The sequence below is a fragment of the Carassius carassius genome, chromosome 2 (genome assembly GCF_963082965.1).
Source record: "Carassius carassius chromosome 2, fCarCar2.1, whole genome shotgun sequence".
Lineage (NCBI taxonomy): Eukaryota > Metazoa > Chordata > Actinopteri > Cypriniformes > Cyprinidae > Carassius > Carassius carassius.
The window spans coordinates 15,381,730-15,400,099 of record NC_081756.1 but is presented as its reverse complement, the minus strand read 5'-3'; the positions used below and the strand labels follow the sequence as shown (position 1 = coordinate 15,400,099).

Below are 18,370 nucleotides of genomic sequence, written 5' to 3'. Positions count from 1 at the left end.
AGGACAGCTGATCATTAATGTAATAGCAAGTAGTAATAACAGTCTATGTAGCCAAGATCTTTTGGGATCATCTGGTTTTAACTTATTTTAGAAAGACAGAAGGACAAAGGGTATAGGCTGCTTGTGCTGTATACTGATGTACTCATGTCCAGTGTACACAGAAAGTACACAAAGTGAGGTTTCTAGTTAAATGGATGAGCGATATAGACGTGTATGTAGAAATGATCAGCCTTTTATCAAATGTGTAATGTTCTTTCAATGTGAACAAGATGCCTAAACCAACACCTCAACCCGTAAGAAGTTTATTCTACAACACATTTATATACTCTACTCACACAAAGACATGAAAATCTGAAATAGTGCTTAATAATGTATAGCGATTTTAAAAGATCACAGTCATAATTTGATTTTCAATTAAACAGGTACAGAACATGTTTATTAAAACAGTTTAATTATTCACAACATGACATATTAATCCATGACAGCACTAAACATAGTTCCTGCACATAATGTGTCCACCCTGAGGTATGCCAAAAACTGCAAACTTGAGACACCCTATGAATTAGATTATTATTCTATGTGTTTTTGCAATTATTATACACTAAATCAATATTAAACTTAATATATTTTTTACAAGAACTAATTAACCATCCAATCAATCAAAAAGTAAAACAATCTGTAAGGGGTCTTGAAAAGACACAACAACAAGATCCTCCATGTTTAATGTGAATACACAGAGTTACAAAAACAATATACAGATATTATAACAAAAACATCCATTTGTTTCAAATGAATCCCATATAAAGCCAGGTCCACCAGTTTCACTTGTTTACATGCTCATTCCTTAAGGTAGACCTCTGTATATTGTTTTCAACTGTTGACCCATTGTCCTTGTGGTTCCTTGTCTCCTCAACTTCATTCTCCTCTTCCTCTCCTTTTCCCAGCATCCTAAGTGGCCATAGCAGGCCATGCTGGGCATGTTCAGGTTTTTGACAGCAGGGCGCATTTTTCTCTTTAGTAAGAAAATAAAGCAGTGCATTCAGCCACGCATTGAACGAGGCCAGCGGTCTGGTGATTTTATAACACATGGAAACCATGCGCATGGTGTGGCACTGCACCCTACTCGTCACTTTCAGCAGTAGGAAAATGGTGCGAGTGACATGGAAGGGGAAGAAGCAAAGGACAAAGAGGAGAGTGATAGTAATGATGGTCTTGATGGACTTGCGCCGCCTGTTGATGTAGGGAGAATGAGCCCCCAAGATGATTGACATGCCCTCTCCACTGATCACTTCGACACTTTCACACCCTGTCCCATTTCTGATTCTCTGAGGAGGTTGAGAGTGCAGTGTCTGAAATATTGTTAACACCACTCGCGAGTAGCACCAGGCAATGATGGTAAAAGGCACAAAAAACCCTAGGAAATGAAGTGTGACCCCGTAAGGAATGTAATCATGGAACTCTCTATCAATTGCGTCGTCCCAGCAATTATTGAACACCTCCTCCCTTGAGCCCTTACCTTCCCGTGGAAGATACTGTGTCTGTGCAAAACGAAAAATTGGGCATGTTAGTGCAAAAACAGCAATCCACACCAAAACACAAGTCCCCTTTACTGCTCGTTTGGTCTCCAAGGTGATGGTCTTCATGGGGTGGCAGATGCCAAGGTAGCGGTGCACTGAGATACAAGTGAGGAAGAAGATGCTGCAGTAGAGGTTGAAGTAGAAGAGGAAACGCACTAGACGGCACATGAAGTCTCCAAACACCCAGTCGTCCCGCATGACATAACTGGCAACCAAAAAGGGCAGGGACAAACCATACATGAAGTCCGTCGTGGCCAGGTTCACCATGTAAATCAGGGAAGCATTCCAGCGCCTGGTGCGTCGAAATGAACGGTAGAGAACTACAAAGTTAAGGATTATGCTGAAGACAAAGGTAAAGGAGTAGCAAATAGGAAGGAATATGTACTTGTAGGACTCGTCAATATTGCAGGAGCCAGTAAATGAAGAATTATGTGAGGAGGAAAGACCCTTGTCTGTTTCAAACCAAACAGTAGGCACACTTGTCATTGTTGACTAGCTCCTAATCGGATTCTTAGGGGGCGTCCTTGTTTCATCCTCCCATTCTTTGCATCTGAAACCACGTCTTCTCCAACAAACAAAATTGTTTGAATTTCCAGGGATCCCCTCTGTGTGGTCTAGATTAACATCTATGAGAGATAAATTTTCTGTTAGGATTCACAAAATGTACCAGGTTGTCACAAACTATAAGAGCAAGCCCTCCCCGCATCCCCCTTTCTCTTTCACAAGCCCCAGTATTGTTTGCACATAGGTATATATGCTGCTGACTCAGACCTTTTCACTTCATTAACCCATCAAACAGTAACCACACTTCCCCTCTATGTTCTATTCTATCTTACCCAGTCTTCACCCTATCCCTATCCCTCACCTCAGAACTCTCTACCCCATCTCTCTTCCCCGAAACAAATATAAACGATATGTAATTACCGGCTTTAGAAACGGTCAACCTTTGTCAAACTACGCCTAGACTCCCTCTGGATCCATTTGCACATTAAACATCCTTTGGGATTCTATGGATGTCATGACTATCCCAACCTCCCGGTAAAGTTAGCACACAGCTGACTGAGCTTGTGGTGAATTGCTTATTGCCTACCACTTTTCAGACATAAAAGACACTATGTAAATAAACCAGTCAGTATCTGAAGGTCACTAAATGACATTAAGGTAGTCTGCTTTGGCTAAATAAATAACAAGGTTCTTACTTGGGGAATCAGACATCAAAAACAGTGCAAACAACCCTTCACATTTCCTACATATTGCAAGAGTTTACTGCCATGCATAGCTGTAAACTTATCTAATAGTGAGACTAAAACACAAGAATATTTATAGGCAAGATGCATATTAATATTTTTCTGGGTAAGCAAAATATGTGTAAACTGTAAAACACCATTGACAAATGCAAGGACAGTGAAAAACTACTATTTCATCTGGTCATGAGCTGTTAAAACTCTTTCACTTACCTGTTTAGTAGAGCAATAAAGTTGTCTTTAGAAAAATTAAGAGTCTCAGTATAAATAAAACAAAAACAGTTACAGCTAATTTGACTATCAAGAAGAAAAGCAAATCAATGAAGATTTATATGCAGCCCTGAATCTTTCCCTTTCACATCAGTGTCGAACTATTTTGACCATTCTCTCAATCCAACCCTCCTTGGTCATCCCTCGCTCCATGATCTGTCCCTCCCTCTTTCTTCTTTCCTCTATTAGTGCTGAGCTGGCCTTTTGAGAACACAAATTCTGGCTAGGCCAAATACACACAACAGATGAGCAATAAGAAAACAGTACACATATACAATCTTATTGAGTTCCCTTTTATTCCACAAAATAATATTTAAGCATTTCAAAAACAGTGACACAAACAATCCAGTTAAGAGTTGCTTGGAAATGTATGTACCCACGCAACTTTTTATAGCATTTAATGAGCCATGTCTTAACATGTGAGGCTTGGCATAATTGGCTTTTGTTTTTCACTAAACAAATTAGAGTAATATTAAGCAAAAACTTTTTTTGTTGCTTTGTATGTTGCCTTTTCTCACTTTGGTGCTTTATCAGTTTGATCTTGGAACGGATTGTAAACTACAGTTTTAAATCCTCATCGGTGCCTTAAAATATATATATATATATATATATTTGAGTAGTTATGTGTATATATATTATATACACATAACTACTCAAAAGCTTAGAGTCGGTAAAATGTCAAATCTGTTATGCTCACAAAGGCTGCATTTATTTGATCAAACATGCAGTAAAACAGTAATATTCTGAAATATAATTAAAATGACAAATAATAATGTTAACTTTTCCTATTTGTTTTTAGTATTAAATGTACTGTCATTTATTCCTGTGATGGCAAACCTCATATTTCAGCATCCATTACTCCAGTCTTCAGTGTCACATGATCCTTCAGAAATCATTCTAATATGCTGATTAGGTGCTCAGAAAATATTTCTTATTATTGTAATTGCTGAAAACACTTGTGCTGCTTAATATGTTTGTGTGACTATGATGAATATAACATTCATCATTTATTTCCAACATATATATATATATATATATATATATATATATATATATATATATATATATATATAATATATATATATATATATATATATTATATATATATATATATATATATAATATATATATATATATATATATATATATATATATATATATATAGTACAGACCAAAAGTTTGGACACACCTTCTCATTCAAAGAGTTTTCTTTATTTTCATGACTATGAAAATTGTAGAGTCACACTGAAGGCATCAAGGGCTATTTGACCAAGAAGGAGAGTGATGGGGTGCTGCGCCAGATGACCTGGCCTCCACAGTCACCGGATCTGAACCCAATCGAGATGGTTTGGGGTGAGCTGGACCGCAGACAGAAGGGCCAACAAGTGCTAAGCATCTCTCGGGGAACTCCTTCAAGAAGACCATTTCAGATGACTACCTCTTGAAGCTCATCAAGAGAATGCCAAGAGTGTGCAAAGCAGTAATCAAAGCAAAAGGTGGCTACTTTGAAGAACCTAGAATATGACATATTTTCAGTTGTTTCACACTTTTTTGTTATGTATATAATTCCACATGTGTTAATTCATAGTTTTGATGCCTTCAGTGTGAATCTACAATCTTCATAGTCATGAAAATAAAGAAAACTCTTTGAATGAGAAGGTGTGTCCAAACTTTTGGTCTGTACTGTATATATATATATATATATATATATATATATATATATATAGACATGAAAATATATATATATATATAATAACAGACATGAAAAAAATGTATGTCTTTATCTCGATCCATCTGAGCACTACACCTGAAGTTGTTCACATTATTCACATTACAGTATGTTGCCACCCACTTCCAAAAGCAGTGAAAATGGCAATACTGTGATTTGTTTTACCTCTTTCTTTGACTCCATTTCCTCTTCTTCTTCACTTTTACTGTTGTTGATGAAGCAGAGCTGTAGATTCATCTGGCTCTGAAGCCTAGAATAATGAAGCACAATTGCTATTTTATTCAAAATCTGAAGAAGTGGAAAGAAATGTAATTGAGATTTATTAAATCTGTGTGACCTTGATGTCAGGGCGATCAGACGACTGTTGCATTCGTCCTCCGTGTCCTCACAGGTTTCTCTGTGCCTGCTCAGCCCTCTGATTTCTGGCCAGTCTACTGTCAGCCTGTCCAAGTCCTGTAGAAAAAAAAGAAAAGCTTTTTTGTATAAATCCATGGCAGCTGTTATTGTAGATAACTAGTCAAGGAGTACTAGCAAAATAACTGTAGCTCTTGCCAATCCAAAACAAAGTGTCATCTGCTTTTTTTTTTTACCATTTAAAGCACATTACTATCTTTACTTTCATTCAGACCTTTTCCCTCTGTCTTCGCTCTTCTTGTTGCTTCTCAAGTTCAGCAAAATGAAGACTCAGATCCTTCCAGTGCATGATGGGTAAGCCCAGTTCATCATCAAGGTATCCCTCGTGCCATAATAAGGCTGCCCCCTCTGCATCCTCCTCTGTCTCATCACTCTCTTTTTCATCTCCTCTCTCCTGCTCTTTTTCTTTTACTCCATCCATTCTCAATGTCCCTGACAGAATAAGAATGAGGATCAAGATGACAATATACTTAATAAAATAATAATAATAATAATAAAAACTGGCATCATCAGATCAGAACCGTCTCACATATGGCAAACTGTTTTAACATTTATTCTTTAAAATGAACTAGTATCTATGTTTGTTTATAGTACTCAGTACTATAACATACTTTTTAATTGTAGTATATAGTTTTACTCTACAATATTTTTTAATTACTAGAAAATAATCCAATATTGTCTAGTACCTTTTTCAGTTTCACTAATTTTATTCAATAAGACCCTAGTACAGTGGTTCCCAACCTTTTTCAACTCGCGGCCCACACAACCACACACATATGTTTGTGCGGCCCACTGCAAAAAAATTAACTGACCCCGCTATTGTTGGGTTAATCACTTAGTACTCAGAAGCTAGATTGTTAACTGTATTTATTGAATGAACTAGGGCTGTGCGATATGGACAAAAAAAAAAACCTTTCGCGATTTCTTTGATTAATTTTTCGATTGTGACACACACCGATATGCTTTTACAGTCATAAATGCATTCAGGATTAATTTGAAAGAAAACCAATTAGAGCTTTATCAAAAAGTTGTAATGTCTCTAGAACAGTAGAACAGACATAAGTCAAAACTATCACTTTAGTAAAGATGAAACGAAATGTATAGACTTATGACAAAAAAAAAATCCCGTGCACAGGGACTTTTTTTTATTTTTTGCCATGCATTGTTCATAGAGCTCATTATATTGTAGTGGTGCCTCAGGTGTTTGCAGTATGTGTATGCGGTCAGCAGCGAGAGCGCATAAATATAACGCAAAAGCACATTAAAATAATGCACGAGTGCGAATCTCTCTGTTTGCACGCAGATTTCCTTTGCTCTGTCACAAAACCAGACGTACTTGCCCAGATACACGCTGTTCTGCGCGGAGAGAGTGTGCGCACTTAAAACGTGTCTCCTCTCACTTAAACTGCATCCTGTGCACTCACAACTCTCTATGCTCAAGTGTTAGATATTAATTATTTTCGCACGTTTTTATTTCTAGCCTTTTACCGCGTGCCAGTGTGAATGCTCTGATCCGTTAACATGGGCTCGGAAAAAAGACGCATCACAGACAGAGAAATCGCGCACGCTCAAATCGTGATTTTATGACGATTTCTTTTAATCGCAGAGCCCTAGAATGGACTGGAAATGAAGAGAAAATGATTGGCGGCCCACCTGCAATACCACCACGACCCACTAGGGGGCCGCGGACCACAGGTTGAAAACCACTGGCCTAGTACATACTATCTTTTATTTTCTACTAGTACTAATCGTGATTCAATTCTATGGAGTTCCGTGGTTCATATTTCACTCCAGACCATGTATTCAATTAATTCTGATACCTATTCTGTTTTTAGTAGCTATATATTTATGAAGTACCAGTAGGTTTGTAACTTTTAATAATTCATAATACTGTCTACAGTTTTCTTAGTTTTAATAAAAAAACACTTGTCACTTAAATTATAGACACTATGTATTGAAACTAGTAAAATTTTGCTTAGTAAAACTGCTCGTCATGCAACGTCTGGGATTTGTTTACCTTTCACGGAATATGGACGAAACTTTTTTTTCCTAGAAACGTTACAACATTCAGAACATGAGGAGCAATCTACTGTATTACCTCAGAAAAATCAACATCCCGAAACATTAACTCTTAACAAATACTGACTGGTTTGGAAATTAGAAATCATAAACATGAACTATTTCCGTATTGTACGTAATGTATAGGCTACATTCCACTTATTTAAAAGTATGTAGATGTAGCCGTGTGCTAGCACGTTTGGACATAATGTATCTTAAAAACTGCTGTATTGCTTAGTTTTTAGAGGTAGGCTATAGCTACTTACTTCTTTTGGTGGAATGTGTTTTGCAAATTATGCCCTGCTGTCAAAAATCATACATTTCCAGTTTTATTGGACTTTACAACTTGTTTTCGTAGTGTGTGCGTAGATATTTCCGGTTGTGCTAAACGTCAGTGCAGAGAACTGGAGAAGTCGAAATATTACCTTCTATATGTTTACAGGATTTATAATATCACTTCAAATGCAAATAAGATATACACTGCTATTATTACTATACTATAAATGTTAACTGAGCCAGTGGATTTGAAACTAGTGTATGTTTGGGTCTGGTGAATGAATTAAATACGTTCCCTACTGTTCACGAGATGAAAGTTGAACTCATGGTGTGTATACACTGCTACATAATGTATTTTATCTTGCCAAATATGTGAATGTACAAATTACTTATTTCTCGAAAATGTTTGCATTATTATTATTTTTTTTTTATATTAAATATTTACCTCGTGAGACGTGGGCTGCAATGTATCTTCAGAAATATCCATTTCTCAATTGTACACATACATCAGTCTGTTTCATCGTTATTTTCACAACATATTTTATTATTTTACACAGTAAAAAATACGTGACTAATTTTAATATCGGTTTAATCTGATAATTAATGCAGAAGAATAACAATATACATAGCTGCTCATAGACAGATAATGATTTATGCTGCAAATAAACAAATAAACATAGATAAAAACACACATGAATGCAAACAGCGATCTTTTATTTAAGGCAAACCTACCATAATTATATTACGTTTAATTGTACAGTTAGTTATAAATTATGCTATCAAATAAAGTTAATAAAACATGCTTTATCAGAAATCTCTCTGCGTCTTGTTTGACAGTCAGAAACATTGATCTTACATAACAGTCACAACAAAACCAGCTCTTCGAAAATGAAAAGTATTGCATAGTTGAGTGGTTTGTGTTTGAAAGAAGAAATCCCTGTGGACCTGACCTGACGCTGATCCGCATAATCAACAGAAGAATAAAGCAATCTCCGCGTTGTATCTTGATGAATTTCCACACAGAGGTACGCAAAAATGTAGGGAGGATGTTTCCCCATGTTTTTGATATACCACTATCGGCTGTTAAATTTGAAAATCATTAATTATATACATCTAGCCAAGTTTCGTATGTAAGTTTCCCTTACAGTCAATGCGAGCGTCACAAGACCGGAAATTAGTATGCACACACTCGCGTCGCTGAAGCTCACCGGCGCCATCTTGTGCACCACCGAGACAAGTGAAGCCCATTTTTAGCGATTTTTAGCCAAGCGTGTAAGTCTGCAGACTGCAAGACGGGGGCGTAACTTGAAGTGGGCGTAACTTGAAGTAGGAGGCGTAACTTGAAGTTGTCCAAATCACACAGAACCACGCGAGACCTCAAAACGATAAGTTGATGGCAATATGGCTGCACAGTGTAGAATATTGATTATGTTTTAAGGGAGGCAGGGGTTTTAGGCAGGATTTGATGCATGATGTGTGTGTAGATATTAATGTTAGGGGACAATGTGAGAGTGTACGTTTTAGTAGGAAAACGTATTAGCCTGTCTGACCCACACTCCGGAACAGAAGAGGGCGGTATTGCACCAATAAGCTGGATGCCAACCGCCGTTAAACTGGAAAGAAGACGATTTTTTTTTTTTTTTTTTATTGCAGTTGAAAGAACAACAACATATTTGAAGCAACAGGGGGCAAACGGACACCATCACAAGAGGTTATGTTAGAGACATAAATTTACAAGACATATTAAAGATAAAAAAACATACAAAAAAAAATGTAAAGGAAAGAAAGGATAATTTAAAGGTAGCTTACAATAGACTCTATAATGTTACAAGTTTTTAAAGCCTTTGAGTTCTGAGACAAATTCTTAAAGGAATTAAAAAGGGACTTTATATCAGCTGAAAACATTCTAAAGTTAGGTTTGCAATGGATGGCTCTGGCTTTATGTAGGTGAAATTTACCCAGAAGACAAAGCAATAAAACAATATGCTCCATAGTAATGTCTTTGGAATGAAAATCTGACACAAAAATAATAGATTCTGTTAATTCTATCATTTTGTTACAGCAAGAAAAAATTAACATGGTAACTTCAGACCAAAAGGATTTGGAGAATGGGCAATGATAAAACAGATGTAAAATAGATTCTTCATCAGAATTACAAAATGAACACATTGAGGATATATTCTCAGAAAATCTGCTCAAAAATAAATTACAAGGGTAGTATCTATGAACAATTTTGAAATGGAGTTCTTTAATTTTACTGGGGATAAATAATTTGTGAGTTCGGATAACAGATCCTCCATTTAGATTGTGCTTTAGCTGGGCATTCTGGAGTTGAAGAAAGAGCATTTCTAATAAAAAAGTTATTGCATTTTTTATCTAATAAATAAACACCATTAACCGCAAGTGTAGGAAAATAGTTGTTTACATAGCCATAAAGTAAATGCGCTTTAAACAAAGTTTTTAAACTGACAGGAATACTTTTAGTCACCTTATTAAAATATCTTAGTGAAATTGTTGCACCTTTCAAAGACACAAAGTCAGGAAAGGAAAGAAAGTCCCCATCAGCATTAAACAAATCAGAAACAAAAAAAATATTTTGATTTACCCATTCAATGAAAAAAAGTGATTTGTTACCGGACAAAATATTTTCATTGTTCCAAAGAATACACGTGTGTGGAGAAAAATTATGCTTAAAAGCAATCTTCCAGGATTCTAGGGCTTGTTTATGAAAATTTGACAGTTTAATAGGTAATTTACTACACTTAAAGTTACAGGTCAATAAAAATTTAAGGCCACCACAACGTTTGAAGACTAGATTAGGGATCCAAAACCAGGGTAACTCGTTATTAGATAAACAATTCTTGATCCAATTAATTTTGAAAGTCTGGTTAATTATATTAAAATCTAAAGCATTAAGACCACCCTCCTTATAGTTTCTTATTATAGATTTCCTTTGAACATATTCGGCCTTATTTTTCCAAATAAAGCGGAATAGCAGCAAGTTAATCATTTTAATCATTTTTTGATCAACATAAAGGGAAAAAGCAGGATAAACTAGGCGTAAAATGCCCTCAGCCTTAGTCAGAAGGACTCTCCCATAAATTGTCAAGTCTCTCTGCAGCCAGCAACATAAAATCTTTTTAATGTTATCTAACCTTGGCTGAAAATTGTGATGGAGACGGTCTGCATCAGATTTGCAGATATCAACCCCTAGATATTTTACATGACGCTTTACAAGAATACCATCAACAGAATTTTTATTGGAATCATGTAAATATAAAATCTAAGAAGACGAATATGACAGCTTGCTGTGAGAGACAACGGTGAGAATCTTTTTTTTTTCCGAAATAATTATTTAAATTGAAGTGTATAAGTCATTTTTATACAGTGGTATTGTTTTTGGAGTTAATAATTTATTAAAACGAAGGCGTAAAGTAAGAAACATATAAGCAAAAGCTCTAAAGACGCTATCCCCAGGTATCACAGGCTCAATCTGTCTGTGACCTACATAATATAGCATATTTGTGATTTTACTGTAAACATGTTTTATAATGCATAACTAACAGGGGAGCTCCATTAAGTACACGACTCAATAGTGGATTTACATAAACCATATATACTTCTTGAAGACTATTACTAAAATGTCTATTTATCATCTGACTGGATAATGTTTGATAAGTATTGAGATGAGCACATCTAACAGGCATGAAACAGGTGTCTGAGTGATGTGTGTGTGTGATATTGTGTAGAATTCACTTTTGTCAACACTGCTATAGATGAGTGTGAGTCATGTAAACAAACAAATCTACATAAAGTAACTAAACACAAGTTATCTATTTTATTTGTCCATTTGCAATATTGATAATTTAAGGGACATTTGTGTTTGATAAAAAGTGAGTTACATCAGTTATTAACTCAACATGTAAATGCAGTATATCACAGATATATGACAGAGGAGACTGACTCTTGTCTGGATGTTACAGGAGACACACGTGTGTTTATCTGCTGCAAAGACACTGATGAAGGAATGCTAACATCAAAGGATTTGTGTAAGTACACTACAAAAATAAATGAAACATTTATATCTTAAGTTGTATTTTATTTTAATTAATGTAATTTTAAACAACTATTACACCTCTTTTCTTTTCTTGATTTCTGTGCATTTGCTGCAGATCTTTTGTGGTGGAGCAGGACCGGCAAGGAAAGGTGAAAAAAGGGAAAACCTGAAACAAAAGAATAATGTAATGACTTTTTGTATTGTGTATGTGTATTTTTGTAGGGCATGACAATGTCTGTAGACTGGTGTGTGCACTGAGGATGGAGAAGACCACAACATCATCCTGGAAATGATCGAGAGTCACAGATGAGATGCTCCCTCACTCCACCTGCCCTTTACAGTATCATCAGGACCAGATGCTGCTGTGGTGTCTTCATCCTCAGTGACCCCAGAGCCAGTGAGACCATCTAGAGAAAGACCACAAGACACCGAGGATGTGATTTTGGTAAAGTTTGTTCAGCTGGTTACTGTTTAAACAATGAAGGCTGACTTTCAGAAGCTTCAAAAGCATCATCAAAAAATTTTATGGAGCTTTTATCTGAAGTGATTGACAGTGCTCTTATTACTGGGGCTTACAATCCCCTGATCAACCTGGAGAAGAGAGCCTTGCTCAAGGACACACTGGTGTTCCTGTGGCTCAAGTGGTAGAGCATTGCGTTAGCAGTGCAAGGTTGTGGGTTCGAATACCAGGGAACACATGTTAGGTAAAACTGTTAGTCTGAATGCACTGTAAGTCACTTAGGATAAATGTATAATTTATTTATAAATTTGAACCACTTCAGTGGTTTAGCCCACTACAAAAGTAATAAATCAATGCATGTACTTGTAAATCCTGTGTAAATGTTTTTCAGGTAGTCGTGCTCATGGGGTGCAGGCACACGATTGTTTGGAGCAGACACAGCAGTCAGATTGTCCTGCATGTGTTCTTCTGCTCTAGCTTCAAGGTTGTGTGGTTCAGAGAGCTGTCATCAAGGTCTTCCTCATCCTGTTGCTCAACGACATTCCCGTCGAGAAGAGTGAGACTGTGAAGCACAGCAGCAGAACTGTATGAGCTGTGTTCAGATGGCAGGAGGGTGTGGGGTTCACCATCTGTAAACACGTGATTGTTAGAACAATAAGTTTGAGTGAAGCTTTGTATCATGTGTTGTTGACTTTTACATGTATGCATTTATTGTGATGCTAACTTTTATACATTATTTTAATCATTTAGTTTTTTGTTGTCAGTAATTAACATATAAATATTTTATCCATGTATTAATTGCTTGACTGAAAATGGATGTATTCACATCGACTGCATTTGTTTAACTAGTATATATTAATGTATAGTTGTGTCACAAAAGAAAATAAATTTGGCTTCTTTTACTAAAATGTCATTTTAAGAAAAAAATTATATAATTATTGGTTGGCATTTATCGTTATTATTGCATGGTAAGTGTTGGGGTGGGCAAAAGATGCAATTCATTATGGGGTAATGTTTATTTTCGAGTAGTAATACTTAAATTTTTAGTGTCAAATCAAGTCTTCTCCAAAGGTGAGATCTTCGAGCAGCTGAACGAAGTACCCTTTGTGCAGATATTGCAGAGTCACTGTGAGGTGTTAGTGCACCTGACCCTCTTTTTTATTATTATTGCCAAATTATTACATAAAAGATCATGGTAAGACGGTTGTATCTAACAATAAACAATCATAATGCCATAAAACAGTAAATAAAATAAAACATGTTTTCATCATAGTATGAGATACTATACAAGAAAAACATTTTTTCACGTTAAATAATTGAAAAAAATATTCAAGAGATAATGATTTTGGGTTTTCAAATGATAAAAAAATGCTTTAAGGATAACACTTGATCACATTAGTGGAGTTAAAAATATATAAAAAAAAATCAACAGTATTGGCTATACTACAATCACAAAATAAAAAGGCAGCCGTTTCTGAGATAATTTCAAATACATTAATTAAACCTGTCACTTATATCTTTTACGTTTTTGTGCTTGTTTTAACTTTGTAGGTCACATGATCAACATAGCGGATGATGATATACAATTTGCATTCATACTTCATACACACGCATTTAGGCTGTAGAGTATGTACTCTTTTAGCGCTCGTTAAATTAGTTCTTATTGAAATTAAGTGCCTAATTAAAGGGTATGGGGTTTCGAACGCATCCCGACAAAGTCTCGTTTTGACATCTCGCGTGGTTCTGTGTGATTTGAACAACTTCAAGTTACGCCTCCTACTTCAAGTTATGCCCACTTCAAGTTACGCCCCCGTCTTGCAGTCTGCAGACAGACCCTTCTCCTTTTTAGCACTTCCGTTTCTGACTCGCAGATTCAAACCATAGACTGTAAAAAAATATGGACGTAGTGTCCATGACGTCACCCATAGACTCCTCAATAGCGGTTTTGAAGCCTCTAAAGTGTGCAGAGCGGGCCATCGCCATCTTGGCAGCGCGTCACCGCGCGACTCTCCCGGATAATCGAAAATGGGCAAAAGGGCGGGAGCTGATTACTGAAGCCACGCCCACCTAGCGCGACGGCATTGTCAGCAGCGGCAATCCACCTGTCACTCAAGTGGTCACGCCCTTAATTATGTAGAACTTTAAGGCTTAATATAATTTAAACGGATGAGTTATAAAAAAATTCACCCCCCTCACAGTTGTCATGAAGGGCAAAATTAGCAATATAGACCAAAATAATTTTTTGAACCAGGCTGTAAACATGTTTTTTTTCTGCTGTAAAGTTTGGCATTTTAACATGGGGAGTCTAAGGGACTGACTCTCTTCTGCAGCCAGCCTCAAGCGGCCAGTCGATGAATTGCAGTTTTAGCAGAGGCCGTCTACGGAGAGCCTTGGCACTCCCTATTCAGCCCCATTGTATTGATTTTGGTTGCAGTTCCATTAGAATTCCACTGGGGGTGATCGCGAGCGAGTGCAGACATCATATGTCTATATGTCTGCAGCATTCAGCGTGATGTGGGAGTACTTTACATTGAGCCTTTAAAAAAGAAGAGTAACCTGTAAACTCTGCTCTACTGCACTGTTCAAGGGGACGTTCACATATCGCGTCTTTTGCGCGCTCAAGTTCGTTATTTCCAACACCGCACCGCATCGAGTTAAAAACATTTAAACTTTTCAGAATGCCGCAACCGCACCGCGGGTCATGTGACAAGAACTAACCAATCAGCTTCATCCTTTCCCGTAACAACGTTAAAAGCTCAGTCAAGATGAAAGGAACAGCTGATCATAGTTGTATATGGATTTCCATTTTGAAATAAACTTAGTAGCAGAGCTACTGCAAGCGATTTATTTGAGCTGCAAATCCATTTATCCTTTGCTGAAATTTCCGCGTCTTCAAGGAGAGAGCACGTCATGGTTGCTTAGCAAAGGCAGATGCCTCATGGGCGCTTCTGTGCGAGCGCTTTGGAAAGGAGAAAGCGGTGCGCCTAGCGTTTTCCACGCGTTTTTAGGCGCGATTTGTGAACGGCCCCTAAGACTTTCATTTGTGCAGATTCTCCAGTACAATATTGTTTGCAAATGTTTAGTCGTAAAAGCTGATAACATTGCTTTTTAACAGTTAACATTTAAAGCTTTACAAACATGTTCTGTGATCAGTTTGTCGTTTACCAGTTCAAAATTCAGTCGTGCAGCCTAATTATGACTGAATGAGAGAGGTAAATGTTTAAAGATATTTGAAATGCACTTTTTTTTTCTAAGTATTCACTGCTCTTTTTCACACAGCAGGTTTTTTGTGTGTGTCCTATTTTTTTTTCTGGACAACCTTCTGATGGATTTTACTTTAAATTGTGAGTTCCATTCAGGTTTCATGCCATTGGCACTTTTTTTGAAGGATTGTTTACAATTTCACAGCAAAAGCTATAAAGCTGTTTCCCAGTAAATAATAAAATACAATGCACTGCAATTTTATTCTGTTTTATCCTTATTCTTCGTGAAAATATGTTCTGAAAGATTCCTTAATAAGCTTTGTTCAGGATGTTAAACTACTTTAGGAGCTCTAAGGACTGCCATGGTGAAAACATTATTTGAAATCTCCTTGTGAAATTTGCTAGAGTATGGGTCAGTGTTCTGATTGCAGAAGAGTTCGACAAAGGATTACTAACATAATAAAACAACTCCAGGTATATTTTTGATGAGGATATGACAGTGCAAAATGGTTAAAATCTCTTAAATCTATGCTGAATGATAAAGACCATTTATTAATAATTTACTTGGGGAAAAAATGGAAAAAACTAAAATATAAGTACATAAACCGATTAATCGATTAATCGTAAAAATAATCGACAGATTAATCGATTATCAAAATAATCGTTAGTTGCAGCCCTACTCGTGTATTAACCGAGAGAGCCTTACCTCAAGTAGCAGCTGGTGTTATCGTCGATGCCACGAGTAAGCCATGAAGCGGAAGTCAGAAATTGCCGTAAAGTAGACCCTCTGGCAGTGTGAAAATATGTGACTTCATCACATTTTTGAACGCTTTTTTAGAGCAGATAAGTGAACTTAAAAATTCAATTTTCAGCTGAGTGTATTATCTTAGCCCCCCCTTTCGAATACAACATTTAAATTACAGTAGAACAGACATAAGTCAAAACTATCACTTTAGTAAAGATGTAACGAAATGTATAGACTTATGACAAAAAAAAAAAAAATCCCGTGCACAGCGACTTTTTTTTTCTTTTTTGCCATGCATTGTTCATAGAGCTCATTATATTGTAGCGGTGCCTCAGGTGTTTGCAGTATGTGTATGCGGTCAGCAGCGAGAGCGCATAAATATAACGCAAAAGCACATTAAAATAATGCACGAGTGCGAATCTCTCTGTTTGCACGCAGATTTCCTTTGCTCTGTCACAAAACCAGACGTACTTGCCCAGAAACACGCTGCTCTGCGCGGAGAGAGTGTGCGCACTTAAAACGTGTCTCCTCTCACTTAAATTGCATCCTGTGCACTCACAACTCTCTATGCTCAAGTGTTAGATATTAATTATTTTCGCACGTTTGGACCGTGGACCACAGGTTGAAAACCACTGTAGTAGATAATTAATAGTAGTTCTTCAGGAGATATCACAGAATGCATTAGTTATTGATTAGCTAACTGTTACTTAACACAATCATAAAGTTATATTACATACTGATTAATTAACACATCTTCCTATAGTTAACAGTAGTGATTTAAGTGTTAATGAATAATCACCTGTTAGTTCTTCAATAATTCCTTATTAGTTATGCAGTAAGTAAAAAACAGTATTCTAAAGTGTTACCATAGAAGGTAATGGAGCCCTTTATACATTGTCGTGTATCTTTAGAAATAAATAATGGACAAATGGAGTCTTTAAACGCCTCAGATGTAAAGTTATTCGCTGTCAAAGTGGCGCCAAAATGAATGGGAGTCACTGGGATGCTAACGCAAGTGAAGTTCTGCTACAAGATGGCGGCACGCGGCCGACTTCAACTTCCGGTCGACTTCCTTCCCGCCTGATCGGCAGTCACTGTACTTCCGCTTCCTCTAAAGTCAGCTGATTTAATCGGTGACTGACTGTTGACATCGATCTTACCGAAGTCAAAATAACTTAAAAGTAACTTCTAAAAGTTCAGATAACGGTCCTCTGGCATCTCCAGGTAGCTGAAAATTGAAAAGCTTCTATTATAGAAATGGCTTCTTTGCTTTTCTGCGGTCTTAAACTGGCAGCATGTGGACTGGTCCTGAGCATTTGGGGTGTCATTATGCTGCTAAATGAAATATTCTCTATTGTGTGACTATTCTTGTGTTTTCTATGCATGGTTTATACATGCTGAAATGTCATTAAAATGCACTAAGCATATCTTACTTTTTTTGGGAGCTGTAATAATAAATAAATTGCCTTCACACATAATCTCAACAATAATGCACGGTTCCCATTGTCCTGGAAAACTTAGAAATATCAGGCAATGATGAAAAAAAATACAAATAAATAGATTTACAGGCCTGGAAAAGTAATGGAAATGTATAGTCAATATAATTAAAGCTAAATTATTTACTTGGGTAGCTAGAAATTGCTCTTTGTGAGGCCTATCATTATAAAAAATATTGATATTGAAAATCCTTATCCAGTCACCTCAAACCACTTAAAAAGTCATGGGTGGAAAAAAAATCATAAAGGTGTGGGGACACTGAATAGGAAAACTAGCAGAAATACAGCCCTACACCGTAATCAACCTCTTCTGTCTTATTTCTCTTAGGCAATGCTGGAGATTTTTTTCACCACACATTCAGCCGCGCTCATAGAGGATGTACCTTTCACAGAGAAAGACTTCAAGTCAGTTCCTTTTGCCATTTACTCATGTAGTTAAACTGGAAAATATGTTTGTCTAGCATAGTAAATGTTACGTGTATTCACAAGACTTCATGATAGAAGCTCTGACTTCAGGGGGGAAGCACTGCAAAACATCTATACATTGTACAACAAAGTTGGATACAATTGCTTCATTGCAGCAGTACTCTATGTTGGCATAGGATTCTTGTCATTTTGTCAGGTTCGCCTGAACAAGCGTAAGGAATATCTGGTGCATTAGTACCACCTAGTGATTGCAGAATAACTCTACCTCTAAATTACCTGGTTGTGTTTGTAATAATGCTTGAATGAATGTAGATAATTAAGAATGTATTAAACTGGGATTTTCTTTATTGCCTTTCTATCTTGAAGCCTATCATAAAATATAAGATGTCCATATTATTATTATTATTATTATTAT

General features: G+C 36.5%; 2 protein-coding genes and 1 long non-coding RNA gene across 5 annotated transcripts; 2 read left to right on the top strand and 1 right to left on the bottom strand.

The window, feature by feature from the left end:
- Positions 1–297: 297 nt before the first annotated feature.
- LOC132097127 (P2Y purinoceptor 3-like) lies at positions 298–5,581 on the bottom strand. 3 transcript variants are annotated; one of them, XM_059502756.1, is made up of 4 exons: positions 5,449–5,581; positions 5,158–5,273; positions 4,986–5,070; positions 298–2,203 (listed from the first exon to the last, which is right to left on the bottom strand). In XM_059502756.1, exon 4 carries the CDS (start codon positions 2,061–2,063, stop codon positions 822–824), a length of 1,242 nt encoding a protein of 413 aa, XP_059358739.1. In that variant the 5' UTR covers positions 2,064–2,203; positions 4,986–5,070; positions 5,158–5,273; positions 5,449–5,581; the 3' UTR covers positions 298–821. The 3 variants fall into 3 exon arrangements, with proteins under 3 accessions (XP_059358739.1, XP_059358745.1, XP_059358752.1); XM_059502769.1 differs by having other exon boundaries at positions 2,062–2,203; XM_059502762.1 differs by lacking the exons at positions 4,986–5,070; positions 5,158–5,273; positions 5,449–5,581 and adding an exon at positions 3,035–3,645.
- A 5,276-nt stretch (positions 5,582–10,857) lies between these two features.
- Positions 10,858–13,334, top strand: LOC132097122 (uncharacterized). The gene is made up of 4 exons (XR_009422670.1): positions 10,858–10,891; positions 11,741–11,809; positions 12,477–12,798; positions 13,145–13,334. It is a non-coding gene; the product is annotated as an uncharacterized LOC132097122 (long non-coding RNA).
- Positions 13,335–17,290: 3,956 nt separating this feature from the next.
- LOC132097113 (ribonuclease kappa-A-like) lies at positions 17,291–18,335 on the top strand. The gene is made up of 3 exons (XM_059502740.1): positions 17,291–17,389; positions 17,858–17,934; positions 18,031–18,335. Exons 1-3 carry the CDS (start codon positions 17,291–17,293, stop codon positions 18,188–18,190), a joined length of 336 nt encoding a protein of 111 aa, XP_059358723.1. The 3' UTR covers positions 18,191–18,335.
- Positions 18,336–18,370: the final 35 nt, after the last annotated feature.

Coding starts and splice junctions, on each gene's coding strand:
- LOC132097127 (XM_059502756.1), bottom strand. CDS start 2,063: ATGACAAGTGTGCCTACTGTTTGGTTTGAAACAGACAAGGGTCTTTCC.
- LOC132097113 (XM_059502740.1), top strand. CDS start 17,291: ATGGCTTCTTTGCTTTTCTGCGGTCTTAAACTGGCAGCATGTGGACTG. Junction 17,390..17,857: donor TAAATGAAATATTCTCTATT/GTGTGACTATTC, acceptor TATTTCTCTTAG/GCAATGCTGGAGATTTTTTT. Junction 17,935..18,030: donor TTCACAGAGAAAGACTTCAA/GTCAGTTCCTTT, acceptor ACTTCATGATAG/AAGCTCTGACTTCAGGGGGG.